The sequence below is a fragment of the Pan troglodytes genome, chromosome 4 (assembly GCF_028858775.2).
Source record: "Pan troglodytes isolate AG18354 chromosome 4, NHGRI_mPanTro3-v2.0_pri, whole genome shotgun sequence".
NCBI lineage: Eukaryota > Metazoa > Chordata > Mammalia > Primates > Hominidae > Pan > Pan troglodytes.
In genome coordinates this window covers 158,079,691-158,093,573 of record NC_072402.2, presented here as the reverse complement: position 1 = coordinate 158,093,573, position 13,883 = coordinate 158,079,691, and the positions used below count along the sequence as shown (strand labels likewise).

The 13,883-nt window shown below is 40.1% G+C and overlaps 1 protein-coding gene across 1 annotated transcript; it reads left to right on the top strand.

The window, feature by feature from the left end:
* Nucleotides 1-365: 365 nt before the first annotated feature.
* On the top strand, nt 366-7,311 carry FAM200C (family with sequence similarity 200 member C). The gene is made up of 2 exons (XM_003950667.6): nt 366-845; nt 4,919-7,311. Exon 2 carries the CDS (start codon nt 4,968-4,970, stop codon nt 6,750-6,752), a length of 1,785 nt encoding a protein of 594 aa, XP_003950716.3. The 5' UTR covers nt 366-845; nt 4,919-4,967; the 3' UTR covers nt 6,753-7,311.
* The last annotated feature ends 6,572 nt before the right edge of the window (nt 7,312-13,883 follow it).

Below are 13,883 nucleotides of genomic sequence, written 5' to 3'. Positions count from 1 at the left end.
CACCTTGCATGGGCAACAGTACACAAGCTATGGAAGCTCATCCTCCACTGCTGAAATGTCTAATCTGAAATTACAATGAGCTTCCTTCTCTTTTTCTCTCATTTATTCCACATGGAACATGGCAATTATCAGGCGTTTTATCTCCAAGCTCAAAGCCCGACACAATATAAAAGTTTCAGTGCTCTGCATGTTAAAAAGAACTATGTGGAGTTTACAGCCCCTTCCATTCCTGAAATTGTACAGTTCATCCTCTCTGGCAGACACAATAAACAAACGATTTCTTGTTCCACGTACACAATCTAAAAAAAAAAAAAATTGGGAAGGGCTAGCGCGCATGCTCAATACTCAAGCCAGCCAGCCCATCCCACAGCCCTTTGCTACTGCGCCTGCGTGTGGGAGACGCCTCTCCCAGTTTACGGGCGGGAAGCACCCTGGAGAACCCGGATGGAACCCGGGCCTGGCTGAGGCGGAGGTTGTTGCGGATGCTTCTCTCTCCAGGCGCACCGCAGATTCCTGCTCGGGGGTCGGACCCGAGGAACCGCCGTCTCTACTGGTTCCGACGGCCAGAGGCTGGGCCCTAGGCTGAGCGGAGAGTGGGACTGGAGCCTGAAACGGGCGCCTAAAAGAAGCCCGAGCATCCCATAGGCCTGCGCCTCAGGCTTGGAGACGGGCGGGCGGAGACCGCGCTGAGTCTTTTTTTTTTCCTAGCAGCTGGCGTTCTTATCTCACCCGGGAGGCTGTAAAAATCTCCGTCCTTAACAGTAACACCATCAGGTCCTATCAGTTAAGAGCTGCTTGTTATTTGCATGCATTCTTATAATTAAATCTCCTAACAACCCTGTAAGGTAGGTACTGTTATCCCCTCTGGAGGAACTGAGGCTTGGAAAGGTCCCATCCTGTAAGTGACAAAGCCACGATCGCAGGCGTTTGCCCCTGGAGCGTCTGCCCAGCCACCAAGTTCCTGCCCCGATTCTCCTGGCTATTGATTTTAACTGTAAAATGTAATGGTTAAATGCTCTGCCTCCCCAGACACCTGCGCCTATCATGATCTTGCATACGCAGTGGCTAGAAAGAAGTTGAATTGTATTTGGTTTGGAGTTTTAGGTTTACAGCTGCACTTTGGTGTTTTCACTGCTGGAATATATATATTAGCATTCCCTAAATATTTGTTTTGTGAGTGTTCACTTTTAACTGATTTTTCTCATTTGTAATACTTTTTCATATCTACCCTTCATAAACTTGCAAAAACATTTTACTTTGTTATATCAGATCTTTCATTAAGCATCTGAAGATAATCTCTCAAAAGAATCATTCTTAAAATGAGTGATATCTATCTTAAGATAATGCTTTTTATCTTTTTATTATGGAAAGTTTCCAAAATACATTAAAATAGAACGGTGTAATGATGTGTACCCATCATCCAGCTTCAAGAGTTACCAACTTAAGGCCAGTCATTTCTTTTATCTCCACCCCGCTTTGTGCATGTTTGTGAGTGTGCTGAAGTACAGTATTTCAAAGGAATCCCAGACATCTTATTTCACTTGTAAATAATTGTCTGTATCTAACAAATGAGGACTTTTTAAAAACACAACCACAATACCATTATCATGCCTGTTTAACAATATCTCCTTATCATGATGCTTTTTAATGTTTACGTTTTTTAGGATATTGTAATTCCTAAATACCACAAAAGCGCAAGTGCAAATTGTGAGGTTCTAAAACACAAGCCTCTTGGGCAGTAAGTTCATCTTTGAGGCCCTTGAAAATTCTTGCCACCTGTTCTCCCTTTTTGAGGGGGATGGAGAAGAATACTTTAAATTGATTTTCCTAAAACTGTTCAAAACAGATAAATTTTAAATTAAAATATACTTGAGAGACATAGTCAAGGTGGATAGGAATGGACTCTTAACAGATCTTGTAATGATTTCCAGTTTGTTTTGTTTTTGAGACAGAGTCTCACTCTGTCACCCAGTCTGGAGAGTGCAGTGGCATCATCTCGGCTCACTGCAACCTCTGCCTCCCAGATCAAGCGATTCTCCTGCATCAGCCTCTCCAGTAGCTGGGATCACCATGCACAGCTAATTTTTGTATTTTTAGTAGAGACGAGGTTTCGCCAAGTTGGCGGGGCCAGTCTCAAACTCCTGACCTCAGGTGATCCGCCTTCCTCGGCCTCCCAAAGTGCTGGGATTATGGACATGAGCCACCCTACCCGGCCTTTTTTTGAGACAGAGTCTGGCTCTCTCACCCAGGCTGGAGTGCAGTGGCGTGATCTCAGCTCAGTGCAACCTCTGCCCCCTGGGTTCAAGCGATTCTCCTGCCTCAGCCTCCTGAGTAGATGGGACTACAGGCATGCGCCACCACACCCAGCTAATTTTTGTATTTTTAGTAGAGACAGAGTTTCACTATGTTGGCCAGGCTGGTCTGGAACTCCTGACCTCAAGTGATCTGCCTGCCTTGGCTTCCCAAAGTGCTGGGGTAACAGGCGTGAGCCACCGTGCAGGGCCCCTCTTGTAATGATTTCTAATGTGACTAAAAACATTTTCCTTTATTCCCTCTTCCTCCCCAAATATTACATGATAAATATACATTAATAGAATACAGAAAAATAAGGATTTATGGTAATGTCATAATTTTATCGTCATTAATTAGAAGTGGTTCTAAGCAAAAGTGGTCATGTAGTCTCATTACTTGACAAAAGTCTTAAGATCAGCTCTTTAAACTTCAGGTTGTCTTATTTGATTGGCAGACATCCTCCAATTTAACAGGCTCATAACAACCTTGTAACAGCTCAGCTTATTTTATTGGAGTACACTTTACAACTAGTTCATCTTGGTAGATCCACTTGAAAGCTAATGCTTTAAGTGGATATTCTTGGCTTGTGATTTTTCTTTTAATGGCCAAAGTGGGCATTCAGATTTAAATGTGTACCTGTTACTTTATTTCAGCCACATTCTCTGGCACAGAACTTTGGAAACTTTGGGGATCACTTACTTATCTTGGAGATAGAATGTTTTCTAAGGTATATTTGAGCCTACCTGTGGATTATGCCTTTACTCGTTGCTAAAGGGAGAGAAAGAGAAAAGACATGGCTTTCATTTTAGGTTTCAACTTTCATAGGAGGCTGTCATGAACTCAGAAAACATAGAAAATTTAAATATCTGTTAAAGCATTGGGACCATTCACTTAGAAACCTAGAATATTTGTTAGCTAAGGATTGGTTTGAAGGATATGTTTTCATTCCCCTAAGTCTGACTACTTAACCAGGTTGTGTTTCAGGACTGCCTGAACAACATTATTTCATATTCTTTTGTTCTGCTTCTGGAGAAGATATGTATTCGTTCTAAGGTAGTGCAGGGACGTGTATATTTTGAAAGGGTTTCCCAGTGATTGTGATGATATGGTATCTCTTGTCACAGATCACTGTTCTAGTTACTATTTATAAGAATTATCTAAAATACTTATTTATAATACAGATTCTAGGCCCCCACTCCATAGCTGGAGAATCAGAATCTCTATGGGTAGGGCCTTCTACATCCTGTCTTTGGGTTAAACCAAACCTTAGGCATGCTGCTTATTTTGTATATGTGCGTGTGTGTGTTCTTGACTGCTTTCCCTTAGAGGTATTTAGGTGGAAAAGCATCATGAAATTCGTTATTTTACTTAAGAGTGTTCTCCTATGAGAGGGATTTTTCTGAAGTCTCGGTAAGAACAGTTGTGTTCCCCTGAGCAAGTTGTTTTGCTTTCTTTCTTTTTTTTTTTTCCACAGAGACTTGCTCTGTCGCCCAGGCTGGAGTGCAGTGGCATGATCTTGGCTTAGTAGCTGGGACTACAGGCGTATGCCACCATGCCCAGCTAATTTTTTGTATTTTAGTAGAGATGGGGTTTCACCATATTGCCCAGGCTGGTCTCGAACTCCTGAGCTCAGGCAATCCACCCACCTCAGCCTCCTAAAGTGCTGGGATTACAGGCATGAGCTACCCCGCCTGGCCATTTTGCTTTTTTATATGGACACTATGAATCATGGACTGATAGTGTGTTACACTTAGCAGCAGGGAAGCTCTGAGCCAATTTGTAGCCTACCTTTGCATCAAGGGTGGCTTAATCAGACTTAAAGACCTATTTGAAATTCTCTGCCTAAGTTGGAGTCAAAACTGCTCAAGGTTCAAATAGTATTACAGACCTGTTTAGTCTTTAACTATTAAAAAGAACTACCATGTTCTCACTCATAAATGGTAGCTAAATAATGTGTACACATGGACGTGGATAATGGAGTGATGGGTAAAGGAGACTTGGAAGGGTGGGGTGGAAGAGTGGGGTGGGAGGGAGTAGATGAGAAATAATGAGTACAATGTATGTTATTTGGGTGACGGATACCCTAAAAACCCTCACTTTGCCACTAGGTGGTCTATGCATATAACAAAATTGTGCTTGTACCCCATAAATGTATACAATTATTTTAACCTCCATGTCAGAATCCACCCTGCCTTATTTAGTGAATTGCTCCTTTATTCAGTGATTCTTAACTGAGGGTATGCATACATCTTTGGGTCTGAATGGAAGAAGGTGGTGGTAGTGAGATGCCCTTTCTAGGGATACAAAATGTGCTAGATTTGTTTGTAACATACATTATTGAAAACAAGTTAAGCCATAACTATAATTCACCAATAAAGGACTTACAGGTGTTCATAACTTGTCTAAGCTCAAATCTCCCATATATAACTTGCTGGCAAATCATTTATTCCAGGGCATTAGCTATGAGTTGCTAGCTTTAAGTTGAACTATATCCTATCATGGCTTACTTCGAATTGACATGCTGCAGGCTGTATCTTGACATATACAAGATAGCATGTGATGTGGCTTTGTTTTAATTCAGTTAGCCACTGGTTTTTAATGTGTGGGTTATATTTTACTCCCAAAGCAAAATTCTGTGGCATCTCTGGAATACTACCTGAGAATTTTTGTGTGCCATGTCGAAGAAACGCAAATGGGATGATGACTATGTTCGCTACTGGTTCACCTGTACAACGGAAGTAGATGGAACTCAGCGTCCACAGTGTGTGTTGTGTAACTCAGTATTTTCAAATGCTGACCTCAGACCATCAAAACTGTCAGACCATTTTAACAGACAGCATGGTGGTGTGGCTGGGCATGATCTCAATAGCCTGAAGCATATGCCAACACCATCTGATCAGAGTGAAACCTTGAAAGCATTTGGAGTTGCATCTCATGAGGATACTTTATTACAAGCATCGTATCAATTTGCGTATTTATGTGCCAAGGAGAAGAATCCTCATACAGTAGCTGAAAAGTTAGTGAAACCTTGTGCACTGGAAATAGCACAAATAGTTTTGGGACCAGATGCACAAAAGAAGCTTCAGCAGGTACCCTTATCAGATGACGTGATCCATTCTAGAATTGATGAAATGAGCCAGGATATCTTACAGCAAGTTCTAGAAGATATCAAAGCCAGTCCTCTTAAAGTGGGTATTCAGCTTGCTGAGACAACTGACATGGATGACTGCAGTCAGCTAATGGCATTTGTGCGCTATATAAAAGAAAGAGAGATCGTAGAAGAATTTCTCTTCTGTGAACCATTGCAGCTATCCATGAAAGGAATAGATGTGTTCAATCTCTTCAGAGACTTCTTTCTGAAGCATAAGATAGCACTTGATGTATGTGGCTCTGTTTGTACTGATGGTGCCTCCTCTATGCTAGGAGAAAATTCCGAGTTTGTTGCCTACGTGAAAAAAGAGATACCTCATATCGTAGTCACACATTGTTTATTGAATCCTCATGCACTTGTCATAAAGACATTGCCTACAAAACTGAGGGATGCTCTGTTTACTGTGGTGAGGGTAATAAATTTCATCAAAGGGAGAGCTCCAAATCATCGCCTATTTCAGGCTTTTTTTGAAGAAATTGGCATAGAATATAGTGTCCTCCTTTTCCATACTGAAATGAGATGGCTTTCCCGAGGCCAAATACTTACTCACATTTTTGAAATGTATGAAGAAATAAATCAGTTTCTTCACCACAAGAGCAGTAATTTAGTTGATGGCTTTGAAAATAAAGAGTTTAAAATTCACCTAGCATACCTTGCAGATTTATTCAAACACTTAAATGAACTCAGTGCATCTATGCAGAGGACTGGGATGAACACAGTATCAGCTAGAGAGAAGTTATCTGCTTTTGTTAGGAAGTTTCCATTTTGGCAAAAACGAATTGAGAAAAGAAATTTTACCAATTTTCCTTTTCTTGAAGAAATAATTGTTTCAGATAATGAAGGCATATTCATTGCAGCTGAAATAACACTGCATCTGCAACAATTGAGCAACTTCTTCCATGGATATTTTTCCATTGGAGATCTTAATGAGGCAAGTAAATGGATATTGGATCCATTTCTTTTTAATATCGATTTTGTTGATGATAGTTATTTAATGAAAAATGATCTTGCTGAATTACGAGCTAGTGGCCAAATCCTAATGGAATTTGAGACAATGAAGCTTGAGGATTTCTGGTGTGCCCAATTCACAGCGTTTCCAAACCTGGCAAAGACAGCTCTAGAAATCCTTATGCCATTTGCAACTACATACCTTTGTGAGTTGGGATTTTCATCATTTTTACATTTCAAAACAAAGTCCAGAAGCTGCTTTAATCTGAGTGATGATATCCGTGTGGCTATTTCAAAAAAAGTTCCTCGTTTCTCAGACATCATTGAACAAAAGCTACAGCTACAGCAGAAGTCACTGTAAGCTGATATACTTTTTTAATGAATAATTTCAATCTTAATATCATTGTAAAATTAAGCTGTAATTCTGTCTCTTTCATATTTATGATATACTGAATTCTATGTCTAAAAAACTTAAGAACTTTAATTTTGAATGAGGCATGTGAAAATATGTTTTGAGAATAAAAACACAAACAGCAGAAAAGATTAAGTACTACTGCCTAGTTGCTATCATGAGATTTTCCTAATTCTAAGTATCTGTTTAACCTGTTCGTGTGGTATATGAAAAAGATACCTAAGCACTAGAATATCCAGCTAAATGGTGCAATAGGCTAGAAATTGAGCCAGGAGAAAAGAGAAGATATCCCAGAAGTCAAAAAGGCAAAATGAAAGATTGAGTTTGCCCATCTTTGTTATGGAGAGGTTAATGAAATCAGAAGAGGATTATGAAATATAATGGGAAAAGGAATGATCTGGCTTATATAAGACTTATTTTTAAATATACTCTTTGGAGTTAGTCTCACGGTGTCCATTCCCCTAGCTCCTGTGCTATGAATATCATATTAATAAATAGCCTAATATATTAATCACTGTTTGTCATCTTTAAATTACTTCAGAACTCCAAGTTATCAAGGCTGCTGAAAAGGAGATTCCTGAGCCTTACCCTAGAGATTGTGATTAGTAGGCCTGTGATAAGGTCAAGGATCCTCATTCATAACCAGCTTTCCAGACTGTTCTGATGGATTCTTGGATTCTTGGGTCCTCTGGGTTCAATTTTTCCTATACTTATTTTTCCTTTACCCTAATTTTGTCACTTATATTACATCTTATATGTATTTTTCTAAGTTCAAAATGTCAGAGTATAAATCATAAATAAATTGACATGAAATCAATGGAGTAATTCAAGACCATCAAAAAACTCCCCATGGGAATCTAACTTAGCACACTTTTTCTGGATGATAATTTGGCAAAATATTTTTTAATTTAAATAAATTTTCATTTATATTTTTAAACAATATTTTATCAAAGTACTACATGCTCAAGGCTGGGAAAAAATGATATAGAGAGTCCTATAAGGAAAAGCCACAATCCCCTTCCTGCCCAATTACCCATTTCTTCTGTAATTTCTTGTGGTTCCACCCACATCTCTTAAGTAGTATGTTCATACCATGACATATAGCAGTTGAATCAGCTTTAAAAGTTATATATTGACTCCCCTAGATAATATGTAAGGATTGAATTTATAAAATATCCATCTCTTCTACTCCTCTCAATTTTTTATTATTATTACACTAATGTTAGTCTCTTTGTTGGTTATTTATAGCCCTTTGATTAAGATTTTTTCCTCTATAAATTTATCATGTGGAAAGAATCAGGAATGTCCAAAAGTTTTACTTATAAGGTGGCTAATCAGAACATTTTTATAATACTGAAAAATAAAAAATAAACCTGAAGGGAAATGGAACCTGACTACCAAATTTAGATGCCACATTAGTACGCAAATCAAAGTTTATATTTTATCAGTAAGTATAAATACACACCTTTTTTCACTTAAAAATGTAGTAACAGAATATAGGTCCTAATTTTCCTATTACAAGCTAACATCAAAGACAGAAAAATTTCCAAACTAATATGGAAATCTAGATGTGTAGGCCAGGCGCGGTGGCTCATGCCTGTAATCCCAGCACTTTGGGAGGCCAAGGCGGGCGGATCACTAGGTCAGGAGTTCGAAATCAGCCTGGCTAAAATGGTGAAAGCCCACCTCTACTAAAAATACAAAAATTAGCCAGGCATGGTGGCATGCGCCTGTAATCCCAGCTACTCAGGAGGCTGAGATGGAAGAATTGCTTGAACCCAGGAGACACAGGTTGCAGTGAGCTGAGATTGTGCCACTGCACCCCAGCCTAGGTGACAGAGTGAGACTCCATCTCAAAAAAAAAAAAAATCTAGATGTGTATATATAAAGTTTAATCTGTATGCAATTCTAAAGTTAGGAAGGAGGTAGGAATAGGGACATGGGCATGTATGAAACCTAGGATTTAATAGTATGATAGAAGGACCAGGATGAAATGACCTTTGATAGCCAGTCTTTCATTAGGTCTTAGACTAAATTAGTTATTGCTGCTCTGAAACAAAAACTCAAAGGACATTTTTAAGGAAATGGCTAACTAGGATTTTTATTCATTTTCAAATTCTACAACAATTTATTTTCTCCTGATCAAATGAAAGAGCTGCAGTGTTTGCTAAAATGAAGGAATTTCAATTTTTTTAGTTTAAAAATGTCCCACAATGGTACATATATTGGAATTTTTAGTCATGTGTTGGTTTCTTTTTTCCCAAAGAAGAGATAATTACTTTTCTTATGTTTTATTTTAGAGTCATTGATAAATTTTGAAAAGGAGTAAAAATAGAATAAAAACATAATCTTCATGACCAGCAGATGTCACTCTCTGTATAGGTTTGAATGAGAAAGGAACTTTACTCACATTACAGATTTTGCCAAATAGCTGATTTTAAACATCTCTAGAAAAGGTACTAGTGGCTCAAATTTAAAATTCCTTACCTGCGCCTCTGTGGACTGAAAACTGGCAGGCAGAACTCTGTTGGAGCCAGTAACCACGAGACTGCAAGAAATCACTGGGAAACCCAGGTGGGAAAGAGAAAATATCAATGACTTTTTCTGTAATACAAGCATGTGCATTTTTGACATCCTCACTGTTTGTCTAAGCCACCAAAAACTGCTGAAAGTTAGTAAATAATAGGTCAGCATTTTCAGGCATGAGCCAATGGGAAGCAAAACCAAATAGACTTACACTTTTTTTTTTTTTTTTTTTTTTTTTTTGAAGCAGAGTCTTGCTCTGTCGCCCAGGCTGGAGTTCAGTGGCGCCGTCCCGGCTCGCTGCAAGCTCCGCCTCCTGGGTTCACGCCATTCTCCTGCCTCAGCCTCCTGAGTAGCTGGGACTACAGGCACCCGCCATCACGCCCAGCTAATTTTTTTGTATTTTTAGTAGAGACGGGGTTTCACCATGTTAGCCAGGATGGTCTCGATCTGACCTCGTGACCCACCCGCCTCGACCTCCCAAAGTGCTGGGGTTACAGGCATGTGCCCACGCACCCGGCTAACTTATACTTTTAAAGAGTGAACTTGATGATACTTGAATTATATCTCAATTTTTTTTTTTTTTTTTTTTTGAGACGGAGTTTAATTCTGTCACCCAGGCTGGAGTGCAGTGGTGTGATCGTGATCTCGGCTCACTGCAACCTCCACTCCCGGGTTCAAGACATTCTTCTGTCTCAGCCTTCCAAGTAGCTGGGATTACAGATGCCCACCACTGCGTCCAGCTAATTTTTGTATTTTTAGTAGAGATAGGGTTTCACCATATTGGCCAGGCTGGTCTCGAACTCCTGACCTCAAGTGATCCACCTGCCTTGGCCTCCCAAAGTGCTAGGATTACAAGCATGAGCCACTGCGCCCAGCCTCAATTTTTAAAAATAGGCTTTGCGGCCGGGTGCAGTCGCTCACACCTGTAATCCCAGCACTTTGGGAAGCTGAGGCAGGAGGGCTGTTGAGGACAGGAGTTCAAGACTAGCGTGAGCAACATATCAAGACCCCGTGTCTACAAAAAATAAAATTAGCTGGGCATGGTAGCACATGCCTGTAGTCCCAGCTACTCAAGAGACTGAGACAGGAGGTTTCCTTGAGCCCAAAAGGTTGAGGCTGAAGTAGGCCATGATGGTGCCACTGCACTCCAGCCTGGGTGACAGAGTGAGACCTTGTCTGAAAGAAAAAAGGCTGGGCACAGTGGCTCACAGCTGTAATCCTGGCACTTTGGGAGGCCATGGCAGGAGGATCACTTGAGCCCAGGAGCTCAAGACCAGCCTGGCCAACAAAGTGACACCCTTTCTTTACAAAAATTAGCCGAGTGTGGTGGCATGCCCTCATAGTCCTAGCTACTTGGGAGGTTGAATTGGGAGGATCGCTTGAGCCCTGGAGGTGGAGGCTGCAGTGAGCTGTGATTATGCCACTGCACTCCAGCCTTGGCAATAGAGAGAGACCCATTAAAAAAAAAAAAAAAAAAGCTCTGGATAGTATACAGGTTTTTTTTTTTAGCACTAAATTATATCAAATACTATGAGCATGGCTTTAATATCTACCAGGCATTTAGAAACATTGAATTTGAAGCTTTCAAAGTCTACGTTAATTTGAAGGGCAGTATAAGGTTATTGTGTGTTGTGATTTGTGCTTCTATGAATAAAGAGAGACCTTAGATTATTTTACTTTTGTTTTACAAATTTGCTGTAAATCTTATCATACTTCAGCAATGGATTGAGTCCTGCCTCAGCTACTGATTAGTTGTATAAACTTTGTAGTTCTTGGCATATAGGAATCAAGAGATCTGACAGTCTGATCATCTTGTTTTGACCTGCTTAGCATTCATTCATTCACTTGCTTCTTTTAATAATAACACCCTGATTTTTCTTGAGGAACTATTTTCCCCCCACTATCAGTCCATATTACCCCCTACTGGCTAATTAGTTAGCTGTAGTACTTTTGCTGGAATTAATAGGAAAGATGCTATACATTCTAAACTAATAGGATGTGTCTGGACTTCCAGTGGTCGGTTTTGCTACCTGTATTAGGGTTCTCCAGAGGGACAGAATGAATAGGATGTATGTATATGTGAAAGGGATTTTATTAGAAAGAATTGGCTCACATGATGCACAAGGTGAAGTCCCACGATAGGCCATCTGCAAGGTGTGGATGAGAGAAGCCAGTAGGGATTCAGTCTGAAAGCCTCAAAACTAGGGAAGCCAACAATACAGCCTTCAGTCTGTGGCTGAAGGCCCTAGAGCCCCTGGCAATCCACTGGTGTAAATCCAAGAGTCCAAAGGCTGAAGAACCTGGAGTCTGATGTCCAAGGGCGGCAGGAGCAGGAAGAAGCATCCAGCATGGGAAAAAGAAGGAAGCCAGGAGACCCAGCAAGCAAAAGCTATTCCACCTTCTGCCTCCTTTGTTCTAGCGGAGAACAAATGTAAGCTGTAAATGCTTACATTAAAAAGAAAAGTCAGCCAGGCATAGTGGCTCACGCCTGTAATCCCAACACTTTGGGAGGCCGAGACAGGCGGATCACGAGGTCAGGAGTTTGAGACCGGCCTGGCCAACATGGTGAAAACCCGTCTCTACTAAAAATAAAAAAATTAGCTGGGTGTGGTGGCAGGCACCTGTAATCCCAGCTACTTGGGAGACTGAGGCAGGAGAATCATTTGAACCCAGGAGGCAGAGGTTGCAGTGAGCAGAGATCGCACCATTGCACTCCAGCCTAGGTGACAGGGCAAGACTCTGTCTCAAAAAAAAAGAAAAGTCAATACCTAAACTTCCACCTAAAGAAACTAGAGAAATAAGAGCAAACTAAACCCAAAGCAAGCAGAAGGAAGGAAATAATAAAGATTAAAGTGGAAATAAATGAAACTCACCAACAATAGAGAAAATCATAGAAATCAACAGTTAGTCCTTTGAAAATATTAACAAAATTGACAAACCTTAAGTTAGACCTAAAAAAAACAGGAATGAAAGGGGACATTACTACCAACCTTACAGAATCAAAGAAGGAAATATTATGAACAATTGCATACCAACAAATTAGATAACCTAGATGAAACGGAAAAATTAATAGAAAGGCACAAACTCCCAAAACTGACTCAAGAAAAAATAGGAAACCTGAATAGACCCATAACAAGTAAAAAGATTGAGTCAGTAATCCAAAAAAAATCCAAGGAATCAGAGAAAGGCTCAGGGCCAGATGGATTCACTGTCATCTGATGAATTCTAACAAATATTAAAAGAACACCAATCCTTCACAAATTCTTCCAAAAAAATGAAAAGGAAGGAACACTTACCTCATTCCATGATATCAAACCAAACAAATAACATCACAAGAAAACTGCAGACCAGTATTCCTTATGAATATGCTTATAAAAATCCTCCATAAAATACTGGCAAACTCAATCCAGCAACGTATGACAAAAATTATACATTGTGACCAAGTGAGATTTATTCCAAGAATGCAAGGTTGGTTCAGTGTGAAAGTCAACCAGTAGGATACATCAAACTAACAGAATAAAAGAAACCACATGATCATTTCAACAGACGGGAAAAAAAACACTTGACAAATCCAATATCCTTTAATTAAAAAAAAAACTAGAAATAGAAGGAAATGTCCTCAACTTGATGAGCATTTATGAAAATATGAAAAACCCACAGCTAACATACTTAGTGGTTTAAAAAAAAAGCCTTCCCTATAAGATCAGGAAAAGTCAAGACTGTCTACTCTCACCACTTGCTTGGTTTTTTTGAGACAAGGCCTATCTCTGTTGCTCAGGCTAGAGTGCAGTGGCACAATCATGGCTCACTACAGCCTCCACCTCCCAGGCTCAAACGATCCTCCTGCCTCAGCCTCCTGAGTAGCTGTAACCACAAGCACACACCACCATGGCAGGCTAATTGTTTATATTGTTTGTAGAGATGGGATTTTGCCATGTTGCCCAGGCTGGTCTCAAACTCCTGAGCTTGAGCATTCTGCCTGCCTTGGCCTCCCAGAGTGCTAGTATTACAGATGTGAGCCACTGCTCCCAGCCACCACTTTTATTTAACATTGTACTTGGAGATTCTAACCAGGACAATTAGGCAATAAAAAGAAATAAAAAGAATTACTTTTTATTAACATTTGTTATTGGACATGGAAGCTTTAAGAGGTGTATTCAGAGCATCCCCTGGTGTCCCAGACATAGTCTTTCTTGCTGCCATTGTGTAGCAGCAACCCAATTTCTCCTTAGTAATCATTATTGATTACCCTAGCCAGTAAAATATTCCCCCTCTTTGCGTATTGGTTCAGTGACATGAGCCCAGTACTAATGGTGATGGACAGAATTCATTTGCCAGATAATAGGACCCAAAATGACAAATCTATAATTTATTACAGGAAAAGAACATAGTATAGTATCCGCATTAAAGTACAGATATGCATCATACCCAAAGGCTGCCTCATAAGAAGAGGTCTGGAGAGGACAATTTTGAGCACTAATTGTCAGGGCCTGTGGTAGGCAGAAAAATGGTCCTTCAAAGGTGTCTGCATATTTATCCCTGAAACCTGTACAT

What these genes read in the sequence shown, in the direction of transcription:
- FAM200C (XM_003950667.6), top strand. Translation starts at nt 4,968, where the DNA reads ATGTCGAAGAAACGCAAATGGGATGATGACTATGTTCGCTACTGGTTC.